The sequence below is a fragment of the Pristis pectinata genome, chromosome 7 (assembly GCF_009764475.1).
Source record: "Pristis pectinata isolate sPriPec2 chromosome 7, sPriPec2.1.pri, whole genome shotgun sequence".
NCBI lineage: Eukaryota > Metazoa > Chordata > Chondrichthyes > Rhinopristiformes > Pristidae > Pristis > Pristis pectinata.
The window spans coordinates 88,474,742-88,499,813 of record NC_067411.1 but is presented as its reverse complement, the minus strand read 5'-3'; the positions used below and the strand labels follow the sequence as shown (position 1 = coordinate 88,499,813).

Here is a 25,072-nt window from a genome sequence, read left to right as displayed (position 1 = left end):
GGATCACGTTAGTAATTAATGTTGTCTTATAAACTGTTGAAGTATGATCCATAAATCTCTACATTTGACTGGGTTCAATTACATCAAACAACTGAATTGTTTATCAAACAGCTGTTACCGCAGAAAGATATGCAATAATATGAACCTGTAAGTTAATATCCATTGCTTATAAATAGAATAATATTCAAATTATTATATTTTAAATATACGCAAATTCTGATGCCATGTATTTTTCTTTATCTAGGCAACTGAACATGCTTTATAATCCTAGACTGAATTACTACACTCCTCTCCATAAAAGATCATCAACTTCCACCTGCATCTGACCCCATCGTAGCCTGTCAGACATGCCTTGCTTAATTTTAGGCTCAATTACTTCATCCTTTTCCTTTGGACTCACAATCCTCCACAAGCTGCATCTCATCTAAAACTACAACTCTACTTCCTAACATGTCATGTATCACTTGTGATCACCCATATTTTATATTAGTTCCTAATTACCCAATGACATAAATTTCAAATGTTTTTCTTGCACTAAAACTGTACCTGGACCTACTGTTTCCCACTGAAAACCTGTGAGCCAGTGTTCTTCTGACTTCATCTCCTACTTCCCTCTTTCAAGTTCACCATTAATAACAATGCTTTCAGCAAGCGTTGTCAACTCAGTCCTGGTCTAAGTGTCAACCCAAAACATTGACAATTCCTTCCCCCCACTCTCTCACTACCTCCTCTCCCCCCCCCCACACACAGATGTTGGTCAACCCCCCGAGTTCCTCCAGCAGTTTGTCAACTTTTGCTGTTCTCCCATCTCCTTCCACCTTTCCTGTCTTTCTGACATTCATTAAAATCCAATTCTTTGATCAAATGTTATATTCCATTGCTTACCCAAACCTCTCTTATTTCTGCATTAATTTCCCTCCAACCTCTGAAACACTTTCAGACATTATCCCACCCATGTTAAACTTCCAAACTGAGCACAGGTTAAACATCTAACCTTGGTCTCCCATACCATAAGGTATATTCACCGAATGAGGACATGCAACTCACAAAATGTAAACACCCATAAAATGTGAAAATTACAATCTACAAATTAAAGAACAATGCAAGCTAATATTTCATTTACAAAAACCATTAGAAGTTCAACATTTTATTTACAAGTTCTTAAATTACAAAACAATACATGTATCAAATCTAAAATTTGCATAGTGAATTTCTTTAATATAAGGAAGTTTAGTTTGCAAACATGATAAAGACTTCTTGGATACTTTCCATAGCATTTATAATGAGTGCATTTCCTTAAGAACAAAGGTGAAGTGAGCTACAGGCATTAAACAAAAACTGCTGATATCTGGAAAAACATTTCTTTGTTTGGCGCATAGCGTACCATGTTTGGTAAAATCAGTCCTTTCTTCTGACCAATGTACAGAATTCCTTTTGATTTGCTGGCACCAACTCTTGAATGCTTTTATCCTTAAGACTTGTTGTTCCAGGCAGACCAAAAACCCATAATAAATCTGGGTCACTTTTCACACACACAAGTTCTCATGGAAACAGCCCAAACCAAGCACATAATGAGCCTGCCGTCCCTCCATCTGGACAAAAAAAAATTAGAGGGACGTTTGCAAAAGAAGGCAAACTGGATAGCAAGAGCTTCTATGATATTTAAAGAGGAAGAGAGTGGCTAAAATAAATGTTGGTCCCCTACAGGATGAGACTGGGGAAATAATGATGGAAAGCAGAGAAAAGACAGAGATTCTAAACAATTATTTCCGATTGAACTCATGGGGAAGACACTAATAACAATGATCGACAATCAAGGGGTAGTGGTTTGGGAGGAACATAAAACAGTATTGATTAAAAGAGAAAAAGTACCAGACGAACTGAAGCAAAAACAGAAAATATTGCAAAAACTCAGCGAGCTTGTTTCAGATTTTCAGCATCTGCAGCTTTTTTAAAAAATATTTTCCTTTACAAGGCAAACAAATGGGGCTTAACGTTAACAATCCCTCAAGACCTGATGGTCTGCATCCTTGAATTTTCAAGGAAATGGCTGCAGAGATAGTAGGCTGATGGTTGTCATCTATAAAACTTCCTTGTATTCTGTGGAGATCCCAGAGTATAGAAAAATCAGAGTGTAACACCACTACTCAAGAAAGGAAGGAGGTAGAAATGAGCAAACAATAGGTCAGTTCACATAAGACAGTCAAGCAGAGTCAATGTTGTTGTTTGAAAGGGAAACTGTATTTGACAAACTTGCTAGAAATCTTTGAAGATATAACAAAGTAGGTATGGTGTACCTGGTTCCAGATAGCATTTGATAAGGTGTTACATAAAAGGTTACTTCCCAAGATAAGAGCACACACCGTTGGTGGTAATATATGCATGGATATATATATTAGCATGAATAGAAGAGTGGAAAAACAGAAAACAGAGTCAGGATACATGGGTCATTTTTATATCGGTCAGCAATGACTGGTGGAATGCCACAAGGATCAGTGCTGGGGCTTCAACTATTTATAATTTAGGTCCGAGTGTACTACAACTAAATTTGCTAATGATACAAAGACATACGGGTTATCTAGTTGTGAGGAGGACACAAAAAGCCTTCAAAAGACATATGTTCAGCAAGTGGATAAGAAGTTGGCAGTTGGAGCACAATGTGGGAAAATGTAAGGTTATCCACTTTAGAAATATTAAAAATCAAATTATTATTGATTTTAATTGCACAGTGGCACGACAGGCTGCTGGTTCCTGGTTCTGGTGATCCAGGTTTGACCCTGACCTCCAGTGCTTTGTGAGGAGTCTGCATGTTTGACTTATTACTACACGAGTTTCCCCCGGGTGTTCCAGTTTCCTTCCACATCCCAAAGACATACTGGTTGGTAAGTTAATTGGCTACTGTAAATTATCCCTCGTGTAGGTGGATGATGGGAGAATTAGGATGGAATTTATAGGCATGTGAGACAATATATAAGTAAATGGTGAAATTGGATTGCTCCGTGAGCTGGCATAAACTCAATGGTCCATATGACCTCCTTCTATGACATTAAGACAATAGGAGATACAAGATATATTAATGGAGTAAAAAGACAAACACTTGTGGTATAAAAAGATCTTGGGGTCCAGGTGCATTAAGCATAAAGGGTTGGTAATGCAGATACTGCATGTAATTAGGAAGGCCAATGGGAAGTAGGCCTTTATTACAAGAGACTTAGAACATAAAAGTTGATAAGTTTTGATACAACTTTACACAGCGCTGGTGAGACTAAACAGTTTTGGTCTCCATCTTTAAGGAAGGATCTGCTTGCATCAAAGGTTGATTCCTAGCGATGAAGTGCTTGGTATGCAAAGAACAGTTGAACAGCTTGGGCATATACTCTTTGGAGGTTAGAAAAATGAAAGATGATCATACTGAAATATAAGAGGAGGATTTACAGTGTGGTTGCTGAGAGATTGTTTTCCACATTTGGGGAGTTGAGATCCAGGAAGCATAGTTTCAGAATACAAGGTCACCCATTTAAGATGGAGATTAAACATAGAACATTGAACAGTACAGCACAGAAACAGGCCCTTCAGCCCACAATGTCTGTGCCGACCATGCCAATTTTAATTAATCCCACCTGTCTGCACATGGTCCATATCCTTCCATTCCCTGCTTGTTCTAAATGCCTCTTAAAAGTTGCTATCCTATCTGTTTCCATCACCTCCCCTGGCAATGCACTCCAGTGCACCTACCACTCTGTGTGCAAAAAACATGCCTTGTAAATCTCCTTTAAACTTGCCCCCTCACCTTATATTTGACCTCCCAAAGTGCAACACCTCACACGTCTGGGTTAAGTTCTATCTGTAATTCCTTTGCATACATTTCTAACTGGTCTAAATTCTGCAGAATCCTTTGACAATCTTGCTCACTACCTACAGCTCCACCAATTTTTTTGTCATCTGCAAACTCAGTAATCAGCCCACAGTAAATATTCGTCCAAATACATATCACAAACAGAGATCCTAGCACTGACCCTTGTGGAACACCACTGGTCATAGACCTCCAGTCAGGAAACACCCATCTTCTAAACCAATTTTGAATCCATTCTACCAAGACTCCATGGATCTCATGACTTCAGGATCAGGTTGCCATAACGAACCTTATCAAAAGCTTTACTGAAGTCCATGTTTACAACTTCCACTGCCCTACCCTTGTCAATAATCTTTGTTACCTCCTCAAAAAAACTCAGTCAAGTTTGTAATACATGACCTCCCCTGCAAAAGGACATGCTGACTATCACTGGTAAGTCTACGCTTTTCCAGGTGCGAGTAGAGAATTTCTTCCCTCAGGGAGCTGGCATTCTCTACCCTAGAGAGCTGTGGAGATGATTATTGAAATGTGCGAGATTGACAGAGATTTGATCCATAAAAAGGTCAAAGAGTACGAGGACACTGTGGGAAACTGGTATGGAGGCCAAAATTAAATTAGCCATGATCTTACTGAATGGAAAATTAGGCTTGGTGAGCAAATTTGCATACTACTACTTCTGTTTCTTATGTGTTACTTTTTTTTAGCCCACCACATATACATTCAGGTACTCAAATACATTTTTCATCAGGTATTCTACTATCAACAAACAGCATTTGAAAAACACTAGAACTCCAGCCCATCTAGTACAGCATTAACAATATAGTTAAGGCTGGACTAGATTCAATCTGTGATCCCAAAGCTGGCAAAGTGATAAAAAGAGCAACAAATAAACCGAGGCATTATATATCCAAAGCAGTAGGTTTCAAGTTAAAAGCCATGATTCCTCAAACTCATAGAAGCCAAATTAAATTATTTTTGTGGCACCAAACAAAAGGTGAATTATTTTTGTTGCACAAACATGAGATAATGCACCTGAAAGAAATGAAAAATAACATTAACTTAAGTATGCACGGTTTCCAAGGCAGGGTTGTAGACCCAGGAACTGAATGGCATCAGCCCATTAGTTTGCAAATACAACTTAATCTTTCCTATCATAATGCTGTATCCTTCATTTTATGAAACAGCACACTGGAAACATTTCTTGAGCCCAGTAATTGTCACAAACAAAAATATTTGCAAATAATTTAATCAAGCTAATCCAATCCCAAGTGAATGAAAACCCCCTTGATTACTAGTCAATCTACTACTATGCTGTGAACATGTTCATCTAATATTATAGTTCCAAAATGCCTGGCCAGGATTAAAATATAATCAGAGCATATAATGGTTGAAGAAAATTCATAAAAAAGGCTTCAAATTAAAAATTTAGTAATAATAAAATGAATACCTGTTGTAAAGATTCATCTGTAAGTTTGTCCTGGTTTCCCACATGCACTTTCTGCAGAAAAGGGCAATGGCATGCAATTGCAATGAGGGAAATGTCACTAAGTTGCTTGCATCGATATGCTATATATTTCTGCAGTCCTGGACTCTGCATTGCTATAGAACTCACTCCAGTGTCAGAGATATTTCGACAATCAGATATATTAATTTGGATTCTGTTTCGGTTCTTGGATGCAATTCGCTTGAGTACATCATCAGTGATCTGTCAAGAAACAAGAAAAAAATAACAATTTATTTTAAATACAAGCAATAATTTCCCCACAAGCCTCTGTATCCAATACATCATTCTTCGCAATTTCCGCCACCTCCAACAGGATCCTACCACCAGGCACATCTTCCCCTCACCCCCTCTCTCCACTTTCCGACGGGACCACTCTCTCCGCAACTCCCTTGTCCACTCGTCCCTCCCCACTGATAACACCCCTGGAACTCATGCCTGCAACTGCACCCAAGTGCTACACCTGTCCCTACACCTCCTCCCTGCACCATTCCGTGCCCTCGCCTACTGGATTCCTTCTTCTTCAGCCCTTTGCCTCTTCTACTTATCACCTCTCAGTTTATTACATCTCCTCCCCCTCCCCCACCTACCTGGACTCGCTTATCTCCTGCCTGGGTGTGCTCCTCCCCCTCCCTCTTGTTCTGACTTCTGCCCTCTTCCTTTCTGGTCCTGATGAAGGGTCTCGGCCCAAAACATTGACTGTTTATTTCCCTCCATGGATGCTGCCTGACCTGCTGAGTTCCTCCAGCACTTTTTGTGTATTGCTGCAGATTCCAGCATCTGAAGAATTTTTTTTGCATCTACAATTAGAGGACATAGGTTTAGGGTAAAAGGTAAGGGTTTCAGAGGTTTTATGAATTTTTTCCATCCAGGGGTGGTTAGAATCTAGAATGCACTGCCTGAGGGAGTGGTAGAGGTTGGTACTCCTACGATATTTAAGTATCAAGAATTGAATTTGATTGAGTTTTGTTTTTGAAGAGGTGACCAAGAGGATTGACCAGGGTAGGGTGGTACATGTTGTCTACATGGACTCTAATGGAGGGTTGTTTTTCAGATTGGAGACCTGTAGCTGGTGTAACGCCACAGAGATTGGTGCTGAGTCCACTGTCACTTGTCATATAATAAACGACTTGGATAAGAATGAAGGTGGTATTGATTAAGTTTGTGGATTTGGTGGTGCTGTAGACAGTGAAGAAGGTTGTTTAATACAACAACAGGATCCAGATCAATTGGGAAAGTGGGCCAACTGGGACTCTGGGAAGTGTTGTAGAACAGAGACCAAGGGATACAAGTACATAGTTCCCTGAAAGTGGCGACACTGGTAGACAGCGTGAAGAAAGCGCAAGGCATATGGCACATTTGCCTTCAGCGGATGGGGCATCGAGTACAAACATTGGGATATCAAGTTACAGCTGTACAACACGTTGCTGAAACTGCATCTGGAATATTGTGTGCAGTTCTTGTCGCGATACTATAGGAAGGATGTGATTAAGCTAGAGAGGGTGCAAAAAAGATTCACAAGGATTTTGCTGGGACTGGAGGGCTTGAGTTATAGGACTTGATAGGCTAGGACTGTTTTCCCTGGAGCGAAGGCGGCTGAGGGGACATCTCACAGAGGTCTACGAAATCAAGGGCACAGGGTACAGACAGGGTAGATGGTCACAGTCTTTTTCCCCCTTGGTAGGAGAGTCTAAAGCTAGAGTGCATTGGTTTAAGGTGAGAGGGGAAATATTTACAGGGGATCCAAGAGGGAAGTTTTTCCACACAAAAGGTGATGTGTGTATGGAACACGCTGCCAGAGGAAGTGGTAGAAGCAGGTACAATTACAACGTTTTAAAGACATTTGCACAGGTACATAGATAGGAAAGGTCCAGAGGAATATGGGCCAAATGCAGGCAAATGGGATTAGTTCAGTAAGACAGTTTCGTTGGCATAGACGAGTTGGGGCAAAGGGCCCCTTTCTGAGCTGTACAACTCCAATGAATCACCAAAGTATAGAAGGCTATGGATCAAGTGCTGGAAAATGGGACAAGTATAGATAGGTACTTGATGGTCAGCAGAACATGGTGGTCTGAAATGCCAGTTACAGTGTTGCACAATTCTATAACTTTGCTCCTCTGATGTTGCCATTAACATTTTTCTTTTCTTGACCCCCTTGACTGCTTTACTTTGTTTTGCCATTTGCTTTGGTTACACATTTCTAACTTCCCCTTCCTTTTTTGTTTCTCTCCTTCCTGGACTCCCATTGAGGCACTCATCCTACTGCCAAGCTTAACCCTCCCTAACAGCACTAACAAACCAGCTCCCCAACCCTTACCACCCAGCCCAACACAGTGTTCTGGTTTCTTCTCACTTTCTGATAAAACATTTAAATGAAATAAATGAATGGCATGTTCAAAAACACTACCAGTGCTGCATTATCTTGTACTTTCCAAAAAATTATGCGACTAAGTAACATGAAAACATTTTGTTTAAGGAAAGGAGTACAAAAATACTTTAAACCCAGTTTTGAAGGGAATAAAAATAGCTCAAATATGGAATGGTTGAAAGAGTTTTTTTTTTATTGAACTTCACAACATGAACACAGAATAGAAAAGCTACAACTATTTTTCAACATAATAGAGAGAACAGGAAAGCCACAAATGAATATCTTTATTTCTTGTGTGAAGGCAACATAAACCACTGTTTAAAAGGAAACATACCATACTCTCACTTATGGAAAGCTTTTGGCAATGTACATCTGAAACCGCTAATCAAAACAGAATTCACAAAACTTCCACCACCCTGATTTTGAATGTTTTATAAATCAACTCCACAGTCTTTTTCAGCATTTTGAAAACCAATATTTCAGAATTTCAACTTGATTTGCCTTTCAGTGTGTCTGGAACCATTTCATTCAATCATTTTAATTATTAATTTTCTTTGGTCACTTACATAGATGGTGTAATTGGTCAGAATATTAATATTTCATTCACTGGCAGCTGGCATTTCATTGGCATATTTTATTTCCAAAGTAAGAGGCAAGCTGAAAGCATTAAAACAATTTGGTTCTAAAAAAAATTAGGAGTCTCACAGCTGCAGTGATCCAGGTTCAAATCTGACCTCCAGTGCTGTCTGTGCAGAGTTTGCACATATGCTCTGTGACGGTCAGGGTTTTCCCTGGTTTCTCATTTCTTTCCAAAGGCAAGTTAGTTGTTAGTTAATTGACTACTGTAAATGACGCCTAGTGTAGGTGGCTGGTGGGAGAATCAGAGGAATGTTAATATGCACGTGTGAGGGAATAGGTTACAAGGAAACAAGCAGGGGAATAAGATGCCGACTGTGGGAATGGCTCTTAATGAACTGCTCTACAGTGAGCCTGTATGAACCAGATCAGCCTAATGCCTTCCTTGTTCATAGGGAGTCTACAATTCTTAATAAATGCATCATGATCACAATACATACCATCCACATGATACACTGCAGCTCATCACCAGGGTTTCCTGGACTCCACCATCCAGATAAACAAGGACAGCAAGGTTTGTGGGAAGGTCATTCCGATTTGAATATTTATCACTTTTTCATCATTTCTTCACCAAAATCCTGCATATCCTGCAGTACTGCAGGAGTATATTCCTGTGCAATGGGTTCAAGATGATGGCCCAACAGAACTTTCTTAAGGGCAACCAGAATATACAAGATGATTTGAAACAAACTAATTGATTCTCAAGGATGGGTACCACTGCCAAGCCAGCATTTACTGATAGAAGCACTGAGTGGTTGCGGGGTTGAGCGCATACTACCTTATACCAGACAATTCACTCTTCCAAAATGACAGAGGTTTAAGAGGCTGATCAAACATTTAGTAAGAGTAACTGAAATACTTGACATATCTTTTTTAAAATTATTTTCCAAGCTTCTTTGAAATACCTTGCAGACAAATGTGACTTCCTGTAACTTATTGCAAACTTCATCAGTACATGAAGAGCACACCTTTGTACGGTAATTTACACAGCCCTTCTTGCTGCCAAAGTTTTATTATATGCAACCCATAAATCCGGTAAATGTTTTTCATATGTTAAGTTGATTTGGCGTTCAGGATTATTTTAGCAACTCTATATAAATAAGACAGCCAAGTCCATACCTGCTGTCGCCCACTGAGGTCCAGCTGCTTCCAAAACTGGAAATCGAGACCAAGATCACGCCAGTACTTGCAAACCAAAGATGCTGAAAGACATCTTTCCTTCAAAGATAAATGAGCAAAGACCTGAAATTAAGAAAAGTTTCTGATCAGATACAATATAGTCAGTATTTACAATGCTGGGTGTAATTTCTAACATGTGCTCTGAAATCTCTGGAAGGTCATTAATACTTTAGTCCAGCCAAGTTCAAGAAAACAAACACATTTGCTAGATTTCTCAATTTCACATTTTGATAAAAGATTAAAAACAAATGTTTTTTTTTCCCCCTTAGCAGACTGGTGTTTGTGTGAAGCAGACCAAGGGAGAGCACTACATCTGTCTGTACTCCTCACTGTAAATTGCATATGGCTCACAAACATCAAGATGCAAAGAGGAGAGAACATAGAACAGTACAGCACAGAACAGGCCCTTCGGCCCACAATCTTGTGCCAACATAGCTAATCCCTCCTACCTACAGAATGCCCATATCCCTCTATTTTCCTCTCATTCACGTGCCCATCCAAGCCCCTCTTAAAAGCCCCCAATGAAATTGCCTCCACCACCCTATCAGGCAACGCATTCCAGGCATCCACCACTCTCACAGTAAAAAACGTACCCCTCACATCTGTTCTGAACCTACCCCCTCTCACCTTAAATGCATGTCCTCTGGTATTGGATCACTCAAAAATGGGGAAAAAGATATTGTTTGTCCACCCTATCTATGCCACTCATAATTTTATACACTTCCAACAGATCACCCCTCAGCCTCCACTGCTCCAGAGAAAAGAGCCCAAGTTTGTCCAGCCTCTCCTGATAGCATATGCCCTCTAATACAGGCAGCATCCTAGTAAGACTTCCTCTGCACCCTCTCTAAAGCCTCGACATCCTTCCTATTAGTGAGGTGACCAGAAATGCGCACAATACTCTAAATGTGGCCTAACCAGAGTTCTATAGAGATGCATCATAACTTCTTGACTCCTGTACACAATACCTTGATCCATCAGTTCAGTCAGTGGTAGAATCGCCGAGGAACTGTTGAAGGTAGACATTGAAGTCTGTCAGCCACAATACATTCAATGGCTTATTTCCTTTCTGCTTCCTTCTGGCTATTTTCAACATAAAGAAGCAGTACACAGAGTGTGGTGTGTATATGGAACAAGCTGCCAGAGGATGTGGTCGAGGTGGAAAAGTTACAATGCTTAAAAGGCATTTAGGATAGGAAAGATTTAGAGGGATAAGGGCCAAATGCAGGCAATTGGGACCAGCTCAGGTAGGCAACTTGGTCAGCATGGACAAGTTGGGCCTGAGGGCCTATTTCTGTGCTGTATGACTATCTCCCCGCCCCCACCCCCACATCCCCCACCCCCATCGAGAGAAATAGAGAACTGCAAGGAAAATAAAAAGAGAACAAAGAACGGTGCCACATGATTAGTACCACAGCTGGTAGGTTCAGAAACAACAATTTAATTTGTACTTTCAAAATATTTAATTGAATTTAAGATACATGCTGCCTACAGCAAATTCCTGGAAAGACCCAAAAGAAAGCCCTCCACAGTCAGAAAAGGCAAACAAATACAATTTTAAAAGATTACACTGGAAAAGCTAGATGGCTGAAAGGCACCAACAATCTACAAGATTTTTTTTAAACGATCAATCCAATTGTAAAAAATGTGAAATAAGGAAGTTAAAATTTATAACTGAAGTTTTCTTTAAAAGAAATGAACAAGTTGAATGGATTGTTTGTGAAATGACAGTGTAACATGTTTTAAAAAGAGCATTTTCTTTTTCTTTACAATATTTTTATTGAATCCATGAAAAAAAAGAGTACATGCATAAAGAAGGAGAATAAAAATACTACTAAATACATTGTATTAAATCGTACTTAGATTACAATACTCTAAATTAATAATCACATAGTTAATAAAGGAAGAAAAAATTGAAATATTTTATTATAAAAAAAATCTACTCCCACTACCAAAACCCGAAGCTGTTAGATGGAAAAAACAAGGAAAAACTTCTAAAAACATAACCGTGTCAGCCAATATCTGCATTTTAGTCCCCAAATCAGAGATTTAGAAAATAATTCAAAAAAGGTCCCCACAGGGTTTGAAAGTCTAGGTTAGGTTGAAAAGCTGAACAGTGAATCTTCTCTAAATTCAGCATTTTCTTTTTAAATACAGATGTAGGAAGTTACTAAAAAAGGCAAAAAAAAACTGAAGCTGGAGAAACAAATCAAGTTTTGCAGACAGTGAGTACACAACTGAAATAAAGTCAATATCCCATGGCACTGGAGCTCAAATTACATCTTTGTGAGTTAAATAGTTAGAAAGAAGGGCAATTGGTAATTGGCTTATTATTGTCATGTGTACCAAGATACAGTGCAAAACTTTGTTTTGCATGCCATCCATACTGATCATTTCAAAACACAAGTACATCAAGGTAGTACAAGGAAAAAGAAATAACGGAATTCAGAAATATAGCATTACAGATACAGAGAAAGTGTAGTGCAGGTAGACAATAAGGTACAAGGGCAACGACGAGGTAGATTATGAGGTCAAGAGTTCATTTTTATCGTAGAGGTCCATTGAATAGCCTTATGACAGCAGGTTAGAACCTGTCCTTGTTCAAAGCATTCTATGTGGTTAGACCATGACAAGCTATTGGTGATGTTTATACCTAGGAACTTGAAGCTCTCAACCATAGTCACCTGAGCACCATTGATGCATACAGGAACATGTATACATATAAGTATTAAGTTTCTCATTTCCAAATCAGTCAATTATATTTGATACTAAAGTTAATTAACAAAATTTACAGGAATTTTGAAGTTGGCTACAACTCCTATTTTTCTGCATTACAATCTGAAATTCCTGAACATTTACAACACCAACAGAAATATATCTAAACATATGCAATATAAAAGCTTCTATTTTAAATAAGGGCTTAGAGTTAAGGCAGAAAAAAGCTCATATGAGTAATGCTTCTGTGCTACTGCGCTTGCCTCTTGTCAATCTTTCACAAGTGAGGATGTAATTTTTCAGTTTGAAAAAATTTTAAGTGCCCACCATTATTTAATACATTTTCTGCCATACTGTATTACCAATTGAAATAGCTGACCACCCTTCAGAAGGGAACTCATGCCCCACCCGCAATGCTTGACCTTGCAGCAGTTGTAGTGGTACATCAATCTACTAATGCTAGATTTTTCCTCCAGGGTTGGCATAAGGTCACTCATGCCTCATGGCACCTAGAGATCCCAGCAGAATTAAGTTGTTTCAATCAGATCAATTGTTATGGAAAATCCAGCACATATCCCACCTCATCATATACTACAGAAACTTTCAAACAATTTTGTTACCCTAAAACCAGCTATAATATTGTTCAATTTCTTGAAGCAGCAAACTTCAATTATATTTGTGTTAGCACATCAATGAACAGATAAAAAGCTATCATTATATCTGTGACATTTTAACACAAGAAATAAAAGGAGTAAACTATTTAGCTCTTCATCCCTAGTTCACCATAGGATCATGGCCGATTTTTGCCACAAGTGCATTTTTTTGTGCTCAAATCTCATATCCCCTGTTTTCCTTAATAGCCAAGTACCTTTTCATTTCTTATCTTGTTTACACTCAGCGACTTAGCCTCCAAAGCCCTCGAGTAGAGAAATCCGAAGATTCACTAGCCTCTGGAAAAAGAAATTTCTTCTCACAATCCTAAATTTTGAGATTATGACCCCTGGACATCCTAGCCAAGGGGAACATCATCACTATATCAATCCCTCAAGACCCATAAGAATTTTTCATATTTCATCAGGATCAACCCTCATTCTTCTAAACTCCGAGTATAAACCTCATACGTTCAATCTCTCCTCATCAAACAATGCACCCCCTCACCCCCAATCTAGTGTATGAATCTTCATCACATTTCCTCTGTTGCAAGTAAAGCTTTTCTTGGGGAGAAAGGCAAAAGCTGCAATACAGTATCCAAGTGTGGTCTCATCAGGTCCTTTAAAAATTGCAGAAAGCAAAACTGTGGTTTCTCAAGCTGCATTGTGCTTTTGTACAATATATCAAAGGCAACTCTTTGCAAAAATCTCAGATTTAACTCAAAGAGGAAATGTCATCAGAAAATTACATCAAGTTCCTAAATGAGACTCAAAGTGATCTGGTGTTCTGCTAATAGTGAACCAAATGAAATTCATGATGCAAAAGGCCAGAACTGGAAGAGCACAGAAATCTAGAAGGAATATAGGAATTTAAAAGGAACAAGGCCATTTTGGCATAGAATGAAAGTGTATAGGCAGAATTGATGCCAGATTAAGTCACCAATTATAAGGTGATGGAATAATAATGAACCTAACAAAAGGCATGGATGTGTGTTTCAGCAGCATATAGGGAGAGCAACAAAAGACACAAACCACGATTCTTCTCAGTATACCATGACTAGTCTCTCTACACCTGTATTTTTCTGACATTGACTTCATATCAGAAAATATCATGTGTCTATCTAGAACAAAAGTTATGGAATTTTTTTCCCTAAACTTTTCAACCTCTTCACCTTAGACACTTTACAAATCACTTAGGTCTAAGCTATTACTTTATTTCATTTGCTGCGACTCAGAGTCAATGATTATCCAATTATGCTTCAGTCATCTTTTTTATATATGTTGAAAGCACTACTCAAAAGAATGTTAGGCTGGATGTGAGAGTCGATCATGACCTTGGAAAAATAAAATTTCCCTCAAATTCAATGGGAAATCTATCAGATCACATGAAAGGGCATTGCGCAAAATGGCATTCACCGAAACACTATCAGCTCTTTTAATTTTGTTTATCTTCTCAATCAAGCTTAGCTCACACCATACATTGAGCTGGACTTCATGAGCAAATACCATTTATTTCTTCACCAGCCTCTCTCCACCCCAGCACCCCTACCAGGAGGAAGTGATGACATTTAGTCTTTAAAACAGCATCAAGTCTGAGAGCTCCATGAATGTGTTGTCAAACATGGACGTCCCAAACTTCCCGAACAGATGGCACCTGTTGTGTTATGCTAAGGAAATCCGGTCTTGGATCCTGTATTGGTTTCAAGCCATATTTTTTTTGAGCTACAGCCATCAAGCAAAAATAAAAGGCTAATTCCTTGTTATTAAAATAAGTTTAGTTTCAAATTATTTAAATGTTTATATGAATTTTACCTAGCTTACATTTTAAAAATGTTACATTATATATTAATTGTTAACAGTTGTTAAACACCTCTGAAAAACTATTAAAATCCCTATCAGCTTTTACATACATATATAACACAAATGGATAATAATTGATATAAGAGGATTTTTTTCCCCTCAAATTAAACACTATTCAGAGATCTCTGATGGCCAAGTAAATTCCTAGCAAGGAGAAAGAAAGTCTGAAAAAAAAACTTGAACAAGGTTCAGATCCAATAATGACTGAAAGAGCAATAACTGCAAATCTTAGGACATAAGCATCTGATTTTATATAGAGCATTTAACATAGAGAAAAACCCCAAGGTACTTCAGTGTGTTATCATATATTTGTCACTGAGCCACAAAGGGAGCTCAGGACAGATAACCAAAAACTTGGCCAAAGTGTATTAAGCAAGAAAAGAGAGTCAGAGGGATTTCAGAAGGGAATTCCAAAGTTCCGAGCCAAAGGTGAAGTTATGCCTGCCAACGGTGAAGCAATTCATGGATGATCAAGAAGCTAAAATTGGAGCAGTGCACAGAGGTCTCAGTAGCTCAGGAGAAAATTAAAGAGATACGAATGGACAAGGCCACAAAGGGATCTAATAAATATGAGAAATTTATGAAGGGATTGCTTAATCACAAGCTAACATTGGTCAGCAAGCACAGTGGGTCTGAGTAAACACGACTTGAAGCAAATTAGAAAACCAGCAGCCCGGTTTTGAATGAGCAAGTTCACACAAGAATGCTCTGATAATAGGCAATCAGCCTGAAATGTCAACTCTTGTTCTTCTCTCCACAGATGCTGCTTGACCTACTAAATATTCCCAGAACAATCAAAAGTGTATCGGAATAGTTGAGACCACAAGATAGAAAAGGCATGGATTTGGGTTTCAGCAACAAATCAACTGAGGCAAGAGCAGAGTTGGGTGCTAACATTAAGTCAGTCTTGGGGCAGCGAGTTGCACAATCGAAAGATGATCACGCAGTTAACAAGACTGCTTACAAAATAGAGATTTTCTTAGGCCATGCTTCTTGGCTGACTCTATACAAAACTAACATAACTATACTTGGGTTATACAAGGCTACAACAGTTTCTACATTTGGAACATTTTTTCAGCTTTGATCTATTACTAGTGAAGGACTTCTAAGCAAATCAGAATGATTGCAATAATATCAAATCTTTGAACTTTGGAGCACAGGCTCCAAAATAATAAGAAATAGGAGCAGACTGATCCAGTCTTGGCTTCAACATCACTTTCCCAACATTTTGCTTATGCTCACATATACCCTTGTAATTTAAATGTCTGTCCATCTCTACCTTGAATACATACGAGTCCACTTCCAGAGTTTTTTGGTGTAGAGAATTCTAAGATTCATGACTCTCAGAAAAAATTCCTCATCTGTCTGAAATAGCTGACCCCTTATTCTGATACTATGCCCCACAGTTCTAGATACCCTCACTAGAGCAAACAAACTCTCAGAATCCAGCTGTCAATCCCTCTCAGAATCTTGTACGTTTCACTCAGATCAACTCTCATACCGTAAACTTCAATGAGTTCTCTCTCAACTTGATCATTTTTTCTTTCCATGTGCCAACGCTTCATCCCAGAAATCAACCTGATGAACCTCCTCTGCACCAACTCCAATGCAAGAGAATCCTACCTCAAATGAGACAACCAAATATTTACAAAGTACTTCAGCTGCAGTTTTGCAGTGTCCTTTAAAGATCTATCAAAACTTCCCTACTTTTACACTACATACCTTTGCAAATAAAGGCTAATATTCCTTTATTCTTCCTGGTTACTCGCTGTAAAGGCATGCTAAATTTTTGTGTTTCATATACTTGGATCCCCAAATCACCCTGTAGCACAACATTTTGTAGCCTCACTCCAACATCTTGATCTGCAACATCTTGACCTATTTACTTCCTTTTGCATACTTTCCATCTCCTCCACCTAACTTGCTAACCCACCCATCTTTGTATCATCAACAAATTAAGCTGTAGTACTGCAATACTTTTCCCATCAAAAATGACCATTTATCCTGACCCCGATTTCTGTTCGCTGGCTACTTCCCTATCCATGTCAAGGTATTAACTACAATGCCACGTCACCTTGTGTAGTAAACTTACGTTACACCTTATCAAATGCCTTTCGGAAATCCACATAAACTATGTCTACTGGTTCCCCTTTATCCATCCCGTTTGTTACATCCTCATGTAACTCCAACAAATTTGTCAAGCATGATTGTCCTGTCACAAAAAGGACATTGATTCCACTTTATTGCCTTAGGAATTTCTAAATATCCTGCTATTACCTCCTTAATAATGGATTTCAGCAATTTCCCAATGATAGATGTTAGACTAATACGCCTATGGTTTACTAACTTCTGTCTTCCTCCTTTGTTGAATACTGGCATGACATCTGCGGTTTTCCATTCCCTTTGGACCTCTTGAGAATCTAGGTAATTTTGGTAGATGCCAACCATCACAACCATTGTCTCTACAGCCACTTCCTTTGGGTCAGTTCAAGGGCCTTGTGGGCCTTTACCAAGACAAATATTTTTTGCACGATTTTAAAAAAAAGAGTATCGATGCAAGTCTTAATCTGCTGAGAAAAATGCACGCTTAAAAATAATGAAATTGAACCAACTTGGCATGTCTTTTTGAAATGAAGTGATTGTAGGAGTGCAGGTATGCCTTTCACGTTGCTGAAATGTTTTCTTGAAGAGGTATACAAATAACACAAAGGTGTTGGCTAATAATTCTAAAATTATAATTAAATTTACTTCTCAAAAGTAGATTGAACTATTTGTGTAAAAGTTTCTTCTGACCAAGAAAAAAAGGAAAATATAGCCAAGGTGTGTTAAAACTATATTTCAATTTTAATCTTGGTATATCTGCAGAACAAGGCAGATTACAACGTTCCAGAGTTTACAATGCACAGTTCAGATTGTTTTTGGTAAGTCTGCAAGCAATATTGATACCACAGGTGCAGTATTATAGGGACAATAATTACATGAAGTTGAAGTTTTCCCAATGACTTAGATTGAAGTCACGCCTTTGTAATACAAGTAAACAGAAGGCCAGAAACAAAGTGTTGGTCAAGGAATTTAACCTTTTTTCCCTCCACAAAATTCTTTTTGAATGGCATCTCAAATGGCTAATATACAGTTCTTAAAATTCCGAATAATTCAAATTTGTTTTTGTGTTCTTGCATTTACATGGCAGTGTATTAATTCACATCATAAATAATAACCTGCATGGTTAATAACCTCACCTTAAGAAGTATAGAGGAGGGAAGCTGATTAATATTCGGTGGCTCAGATTCCATTCTTAAGTCTTTAAGATTTTCTTGGGGGATATTTTCACTATCTTCAGATCCCAAAGGGGATAATGGATGCTGGAGCAGAGAAGAGCAGTCACCCATGTTCCCCTCAAGTCCCATGTTTGTGCATTCTGCTGCGGACGTAGGCAAAGTACGTACAGACACGGGACACTGTGCTATGTCATTATTTAAACCAGTCTCAGGAACTCTTCCAACTGCAGAACGAGGCAGTTTGCAAGGTGTACAAGCTTGTACTCCAGCACATTTACGTTTACAAACTGGCATCTCGGAATAGTCTGAACAGACTGTTCTAAACAGAGGTGGCCCAATGAGTTTTGCTGGAACACTGGAAAGTAAACTTTTACCCTGTTCTTCCCAGATACTAAGTTCCTTTGGGGAGAGAAGAAACTTAGCACACTCCTCCGTAGTAGTCAATGCAGTGTATCTTTCTGCTAGTTTGGATGCACTTTCAAGCTGATCCTCATCAAGAGCAGAAGTATTGTGAACTATGAAGCACAGCATACAAGGTCCACGAAGAAAGCAGTTCTTTCTAACTTTCCGTCTTCTTTTCTTCACACGTTTACCATTTTTTGAAAGAAAATGGCCCATATAGAAGACTCAGAACGTTCTCCAATATGATCCTCTATAAAAAGAAAAAAAAAATTAAGTGTAAATTAAAATTTCACCTGCATACATCTGTAGAGATAATTCAACTGCACATTTAACTTCAAATCACAATTTTGGAAGTATAATGATGGATGAAAGAATATTGTACACTCCTCCATTGTGGACCGTATGGGTTAACACTGCTAATTTCATTAAAAACAGATCTCTCAAATGTTTCTGCCATGGCCATTGTACTTATAATTGCAATACAATGTTATACACCTCCAACACTCATACAAGTACATTTACAATTCATTTAACAATTTTCAGCACAAATTCGCAGCAAAAATCAAAATCGCAATTCTATTGCATAAAGGAAAGATACACTGAGCAGCTTTTGAAGTTCACTAACAAACTGAAAATTTCTGTTGCACAGAAGCTGACAACTATCTGAAAATTGAGAGTCAAGCTAGTTTTGATTCTAATTCATTGAAAATGAAGTCTTAGAATTAAGTTTTATTAAAAATTTTGGTTCAGAAATTGAGTTTGTACAATTAAATGCTGCAAATTGACATAGCCAATTTCTCACAAACTGTCTTAACGTGACTATTTTACTTCAGTTCAAATCTTCCATGTTTTACTTCAGTTAATAGTCTGAAAATGTTTGCCAAGATACCACACTGAGACAGAACAGAAACTTCAATAAAATAGGGTAACCTGCATTTCAAAATTAAAAACATGTTATTTTATCAATATTTAATTGTATCCATAAAACCTCACAACTTTCCATAATACAAAATAGGAACAATAATTTACTTCAACTATATTATGAAACACAGATGCAATGCATCTCAAATTGTCCCCTTCTATTTTAATGGTGCTCCTCACATCATCATCTGAAAACACATCAGTTTCTGTGTGTACAGTAATGATGCTCAGCTGCAGGTCATCACCATCTCTCACAACCCCCCACAGTCACTAAGTTCAGACTGCTTGCCTGACATCCAGGAACAGACAAATAGAATTCTATCTATTCCTGGATGGGAATCTGAAATTTATTCTTACACCAATCACTAGTATTGCATATTCCATCAAAAATAACTTTGAAACAATCCAAATACTGTGTATACCTGCAAGGCATTATTTTAAGGCAAATTTCATCGTAAAAAGTTTCAACCAATATTTAAACACAGTCAACAACTGTTGAAGAAGACAGTGCCAAAAGAAACATGCACAGAACACAAGAACAAAGGGAATATATCCACTATAACCATTTAATATATCACAAGTATACCTTTTCATCCAGATAGGGTCATAGAGAGATACAGTACAGAAACAGGCCCTTTGGCTCATTATGTCCACACCGAACATCAATCTCCCAATTTCCACTAATCTTACAATTCTCTTTCTCCTCCCCCCCCAAATTCTCTTCAACTCTCCACAGATTCTATCACCCACCTGTACACTCGGGGCAATTTATGGTGGCCAATTATCCAACCAATTCACATAACTTTGGGACATGGGAGGAAACTGAAGCACCCAGAACAAACAGAGGACTGGGAGCAAACCTACACGGTCACAGGGAGAGGGGACAAACTCCACAATGACACACCCGAGGTTAGGACTGAATCCGGTTCTCTGGCACTGAGAGGCAGCCATTCTGCCACCCTGCAAACTAAGCATGAAAAGGAAAAAGAGGCTACAGAGAAACAAGTGGGGGAATGGGATTAATGGAAAAACCAGCATAAGTTCAAAGGGGAAAATGGCCTCCTTCTGTATCATAAGGAAATGAGAAAATTACGAAAATATCTTGCATTGAGCCTACAATTTCAGAACAATTACTGTCATCTTAATCCAGAAGTTTGCAGATTCAGAAGCTATGTTTAAATCTCCTTTGCAATGATACATTTAGCACACAAGTCTATTCTGAAGTTGCTAACTAAAAAGGTATGCATCTTGATCAATTCTATGTCAAGAAAGTTGACTAATACGTTAAGATATACTATTTGCAACGGGCAAGTCATTTTGTGAGAAAAAGTTGGGAAGCCTTGGCTTCTATCCATTGGAGTTCAGAAGAGCAAGAGGGCACTTGATTAAAACAGGGTCATGTTGAGAAGGACTCAGAGATCTTCAGGGTGTCTGATATGGAGAAGATATCTCCCTTTGTGGGAGAACCTACAATCAGAGATCACAGTCATCCATTTAAGACAGATTTGAGGCAAATATTTTTTTTCTCTTTGAGGATTACAATCTTTGGCACTCTCTTCCTCAGAGGCTGGTAGAAGCAGTATTCTTGAATATTTTTAAGGGAGAGATAAATAGATTTTTGATAATCAAAGGGATCAAAGATTATGGAGGTTGACAGGAATACTGATTTGAGATCACAATTGGATTAGTCACAATCTGATGGAACAACAGAGTAGACTAAAGGAGCCATGTGGTCTACTCCTACCCCTGATTTGCATGTTTGTATGTTCACGTGACAGGTGCACTGCCTCCTCAGCATCACACATTCATCCAACTGCCACAGCTGAATGTCAAGAGATACACACTCCTTTTCAGATGCAACCAGATGACTTTCCTTTGCCCTTGTTGGAAGATACAGCAACCAGCTGCTTGATGATTCATATTCAACATACCTCAGAGCAGGGAAGGATCCCTTACGTCCATCCCTTTTTGGTAATACTAAAGAGTAACACACTAACTGTGAAAGACAACTATGATATTCTAAAGGTGCGTTATATTTCATTTTTATAAAAGGTCCCATGTGACAAGAGCTGGCTTGATTAACATTAAAAGTTCCACAAGCATTTATTACAGCTTTTTGAACATATCTAAAGATGTAGGAGTATTTCCCTGCTTTATGAGATTTTATAATGAATTTGGCAGTATTATTCATCATCAGCTTTCCCCACTAGATCCGTAATTATCATGTCAAATATGAATTAGTACAATGACAGTGAATAATTTATCTCCTCCCACATTGAAGTATCCATATTTATTTACTTAAGTGGGCATGCGTAGCATACAAACACACTCAGCCAGCCATCCACTGCCACATCTAGCCAACTATATGAAGGTCAATAAAGCCTCACCGGAAGATGGGAAGAATGCCAGGCTCTTTCTCTGCACTCAGTCACTTTCCCCACCCTCCACTTCCCCACTAACCTAAACCTTTAACAAGAATGAGGTGCACAAAGACCCATGTGCCATGGAGAGAAACAATATTCATTAAACTGCTTCATCCTTCCCCAAAAATCAATACTCTAAGTTTCCCCACCTAATCTTGAACTAATCTCGGACTCCAGCTTTCCTACTTATTCCCACTAATCCTTTTAACCTCATGTCATCTATAATACCCACTTCCTGTCTCTTTGACGCAATTCCCAAAGATTTCTGAACCAAAGTTTACTTCCTATCCTTGCCAAGATGTTTGACAGTCTGCCACCTTCCCTTTTAAAACCATAAACATTCAACACCATTTAAAACTCACAATTAAACCACGCCTCTGGTAACTTCCACCGAATCTCAAACATGCCGTCAGAAGTCCTTGAAAGTGCTTACCTCATACATATTGTCACCTGTGTCTATCACTCACGCATCTCCGGTTTTGGCCAACCCAGAGGAGAAAAATTGGCTACAAGTAACCAGGGACATTTACTTTGACTGTGATGGTTCTCCATTATATTAATACTAAAAATGAACAATGATCTATGGTTTTGCTCTTGGTCCCCACTTAGATCCTGTCCACGCTGACAATATTTATATGTAAAAGGCTGCTGACGCCAAGCCATGCCTCTCAATCCCTCTATAACCTCTATGTTGTCAAATATTCATTGTGGAGGAATAAAGCTCAACTTCCCTGCATAACAAACTCATCCAAAAGTCTACTATCTACACTAAATAATATATCTCATACCTTCAAGAAACAGCTGAGAACACTAGATACAGCAAATGTTATGGAACTAAACATCATCCCAGGTGCAGAACTGAAGACTTGCACTTCAGAACAAGCTGCACCTCTGGCTATGCTGTTTTAGTAGTTACAACAGTGGCATCTACCTGACAAGGTGGAAAACTGCCAACATATATGTTGTTGATAAAAACAAAAGCATGAAAAATTCAATCCTTCTAATTACCTCAATTATCAACAGAGTGATGGAAGGCTTCAACTACAGTGCTATCAGTAGCACTTCCTCATCAATAACCTGAGCAGTGTGGCTGTTTAGATTTCACTTGGACCATTCCGCTTTGGACCTCAATGAACACAACATTACTGCAGGACTTTCCCCTTTGGGCCTAAAGCACTGATGAAGAAACTGATGATGGAACAACGTCCTTCTTTCAATCACAAGGTCAGAAGTGGATGAGCAGACAATGTTTATTTCCATTCACAATTCTTGAACACATGAAACAATCCTTGCCTATATGCAGCAATACCTAGACAACATTTAGGCATGATAAGTAGTAAGTAACATTCATGCCACACAAGTACCAGGCAATTATCATCTCCAAAAAGAGAAGATCCATCAAAATACCCTTGACGTTCAATGGCATTACCATTGTGGAGTAAGCCAGCACTTCCAAGGCACAGTCAGAGGAGCGATAGAATACCCTTTCATTTGTCTGGATGAATGCAGCTCCAATAATTCTCAAGAAGCTCAACACAACCCAAAACAAAGCAACCCAGTTGATTGGTATCACATCCACCATCCCAAACATCCACTCCTCCATCAGCAGCAGCAGCAGTGTATACCATCTGCAAAATGTACTGCAATAGCTCACCAAAGTGACTCAAACAGCCCCTCACAAATCTTTTCTCTCAGCCAGCAAGGAATACCATTACCTGCTGGCTTCCCTCTAACTTAGATACCATGCTGTGTTGGAACTATATTGTCATTCCTTTCCCTTGCTGGGTCTAAATCCTGGATCTCCCTCCACATCAGCCCTGTAGGAGCACCTTCACCATTAGGGACAGTAGCTGCTCATCATCATCTTCTTAAGGGCAATTAGGAATGAACAACAAACACCGACCTTTTTTTTTAAATGGTTAAATTGTGATCTTTTGTGACCTTGGTAAACTCATACTGAATATATCAACTTTAAATGCAATTCTGTCATCTTAACATAAACACTGATTAAGTTGACACTCTATATGCTGTTGCACACATCTTTCAAAATGCAAAATAAATTTGAAATATTTGAATGTTTTTCATTTTTAATGAAAAAATTAAGTTTCAGACTGAAAAACCATAGAGTTTAAACACGTCAGTTGGAGTTTTATTTCAAATGATATCTCTCACTAACTGAGTACAAAACCATTACACCCCAGTTAGTTTTGCAGTGTGCCCAAGCCTAATACCATGTATGTGTAATCGAGAAAAGAGGAAGGGTTCTGGGCATCAATTAAAAAAAAATGGACTCCAGAAATACCTCAAACCAAAACTGGCTTTAAATACAAACAATGTCAGAGTTTAATGTGTAATATAATCTGTCATTTTAAATGTATATACTGTACACAATTATAACCAACCCCAATTCAAGTGACTAATCTAGGTGAATTCCAAGTGGGAGAAACTGCATCCTCAGCCACTAAATTCATAAACCCAAAAATCATAGATTTGAGGCTAATGTTTTTCTTTTGTTTTCACCTTTCAAACTTATAGCGATATATTCCTTGGTATCTAGAAAATATTTTAGTTTAAAATATCACTTCTAATTATACATTATTAAAAGGCTTCACAGTTCTTTTAGGCTGTGAACTGAAGGTGATGCTTTAAAAATAACAACCTCTGTTACCAATATTTTAAACCCCGAGAATTTCAGCACTCAGAGCCATCAATCTCGAGTCCCATTCCTGTATCGCCCCCTCTTTCCCCTCACACGATAAGAGTATTCGTAGATGTGAAATTTCAGCTGCAACATTGCTACTGACACACTCGCTTTAAACAAGGCCTCAGCTGCCCAGTGCATGTCTTTGAAACCGTAAATTACCGTAAAATACGTGCTACCTACCGGCGACTATTCCTCCCTAGCTTTCACGCATTTGCAACCTTGTACAGAAAGGTGTCATAATTTCTACATTTACAGAAAACTATTACTAATTTGGAAAAAACAGCGAGCATAAACTGCTTGGGAGCTTCCTACACTGCAGGGCCTACTTCTTCAACTGAGCACGGCAGTGACGCCGGCCGCAGCTGATTGGTGCCACTGAAGGAACGTCATTCGGTGGCTGGAGCCGCCCTCTGATCGCGATCTGTGGTCGCTCAGTTGCTCCCAGTGCCAGCTCCCAGTCCCTGCTCCCAGTGCAAACACCCAGTGCCAGCTCCCAGTCCCTGCTCCTAGTGCCAACTCCCAGTGCAAGCTCCCAGTCCCTGCTTCCAGTGCCAGCTCCCAGTGCCAACACCCAGTCCCAGC

The 25,072-nt window shown here is 38.8% G+C and overlaps 1 protein-coding gene across 1 annotated transcript in view; it reads right to left on the bottom strand.

Moving 5' to 3' along the window:
- Positions 1 to 24,809, bottom strand: part of fbxl17 (F-box and leucine-rich repeat protein 17) — a 509,283-nt gene extending 484,474 nt beyond the window's left edge. The window contains 4 exon segments of the mRNA XM_052020204.1: positions 5,301 to 5,558; positions 9,478 to 9,600; positions 18,002 to 18,692; positions 24,671 to 24,809. Of these exon segments, the coding sequence (XP_051876164.1) occupies positions 5,301 to 5,558; positions 9,478 to 9,600; positions 18,002 to 18,658 (1,038 nt within the window). The 5' untranslated portion in view covers positions 18,659 to 18,692; positions 24,671 to 24,809.
- Between the last annotated feature and the right edge of the window lie 263 nt (positions 24,810 to 25,072).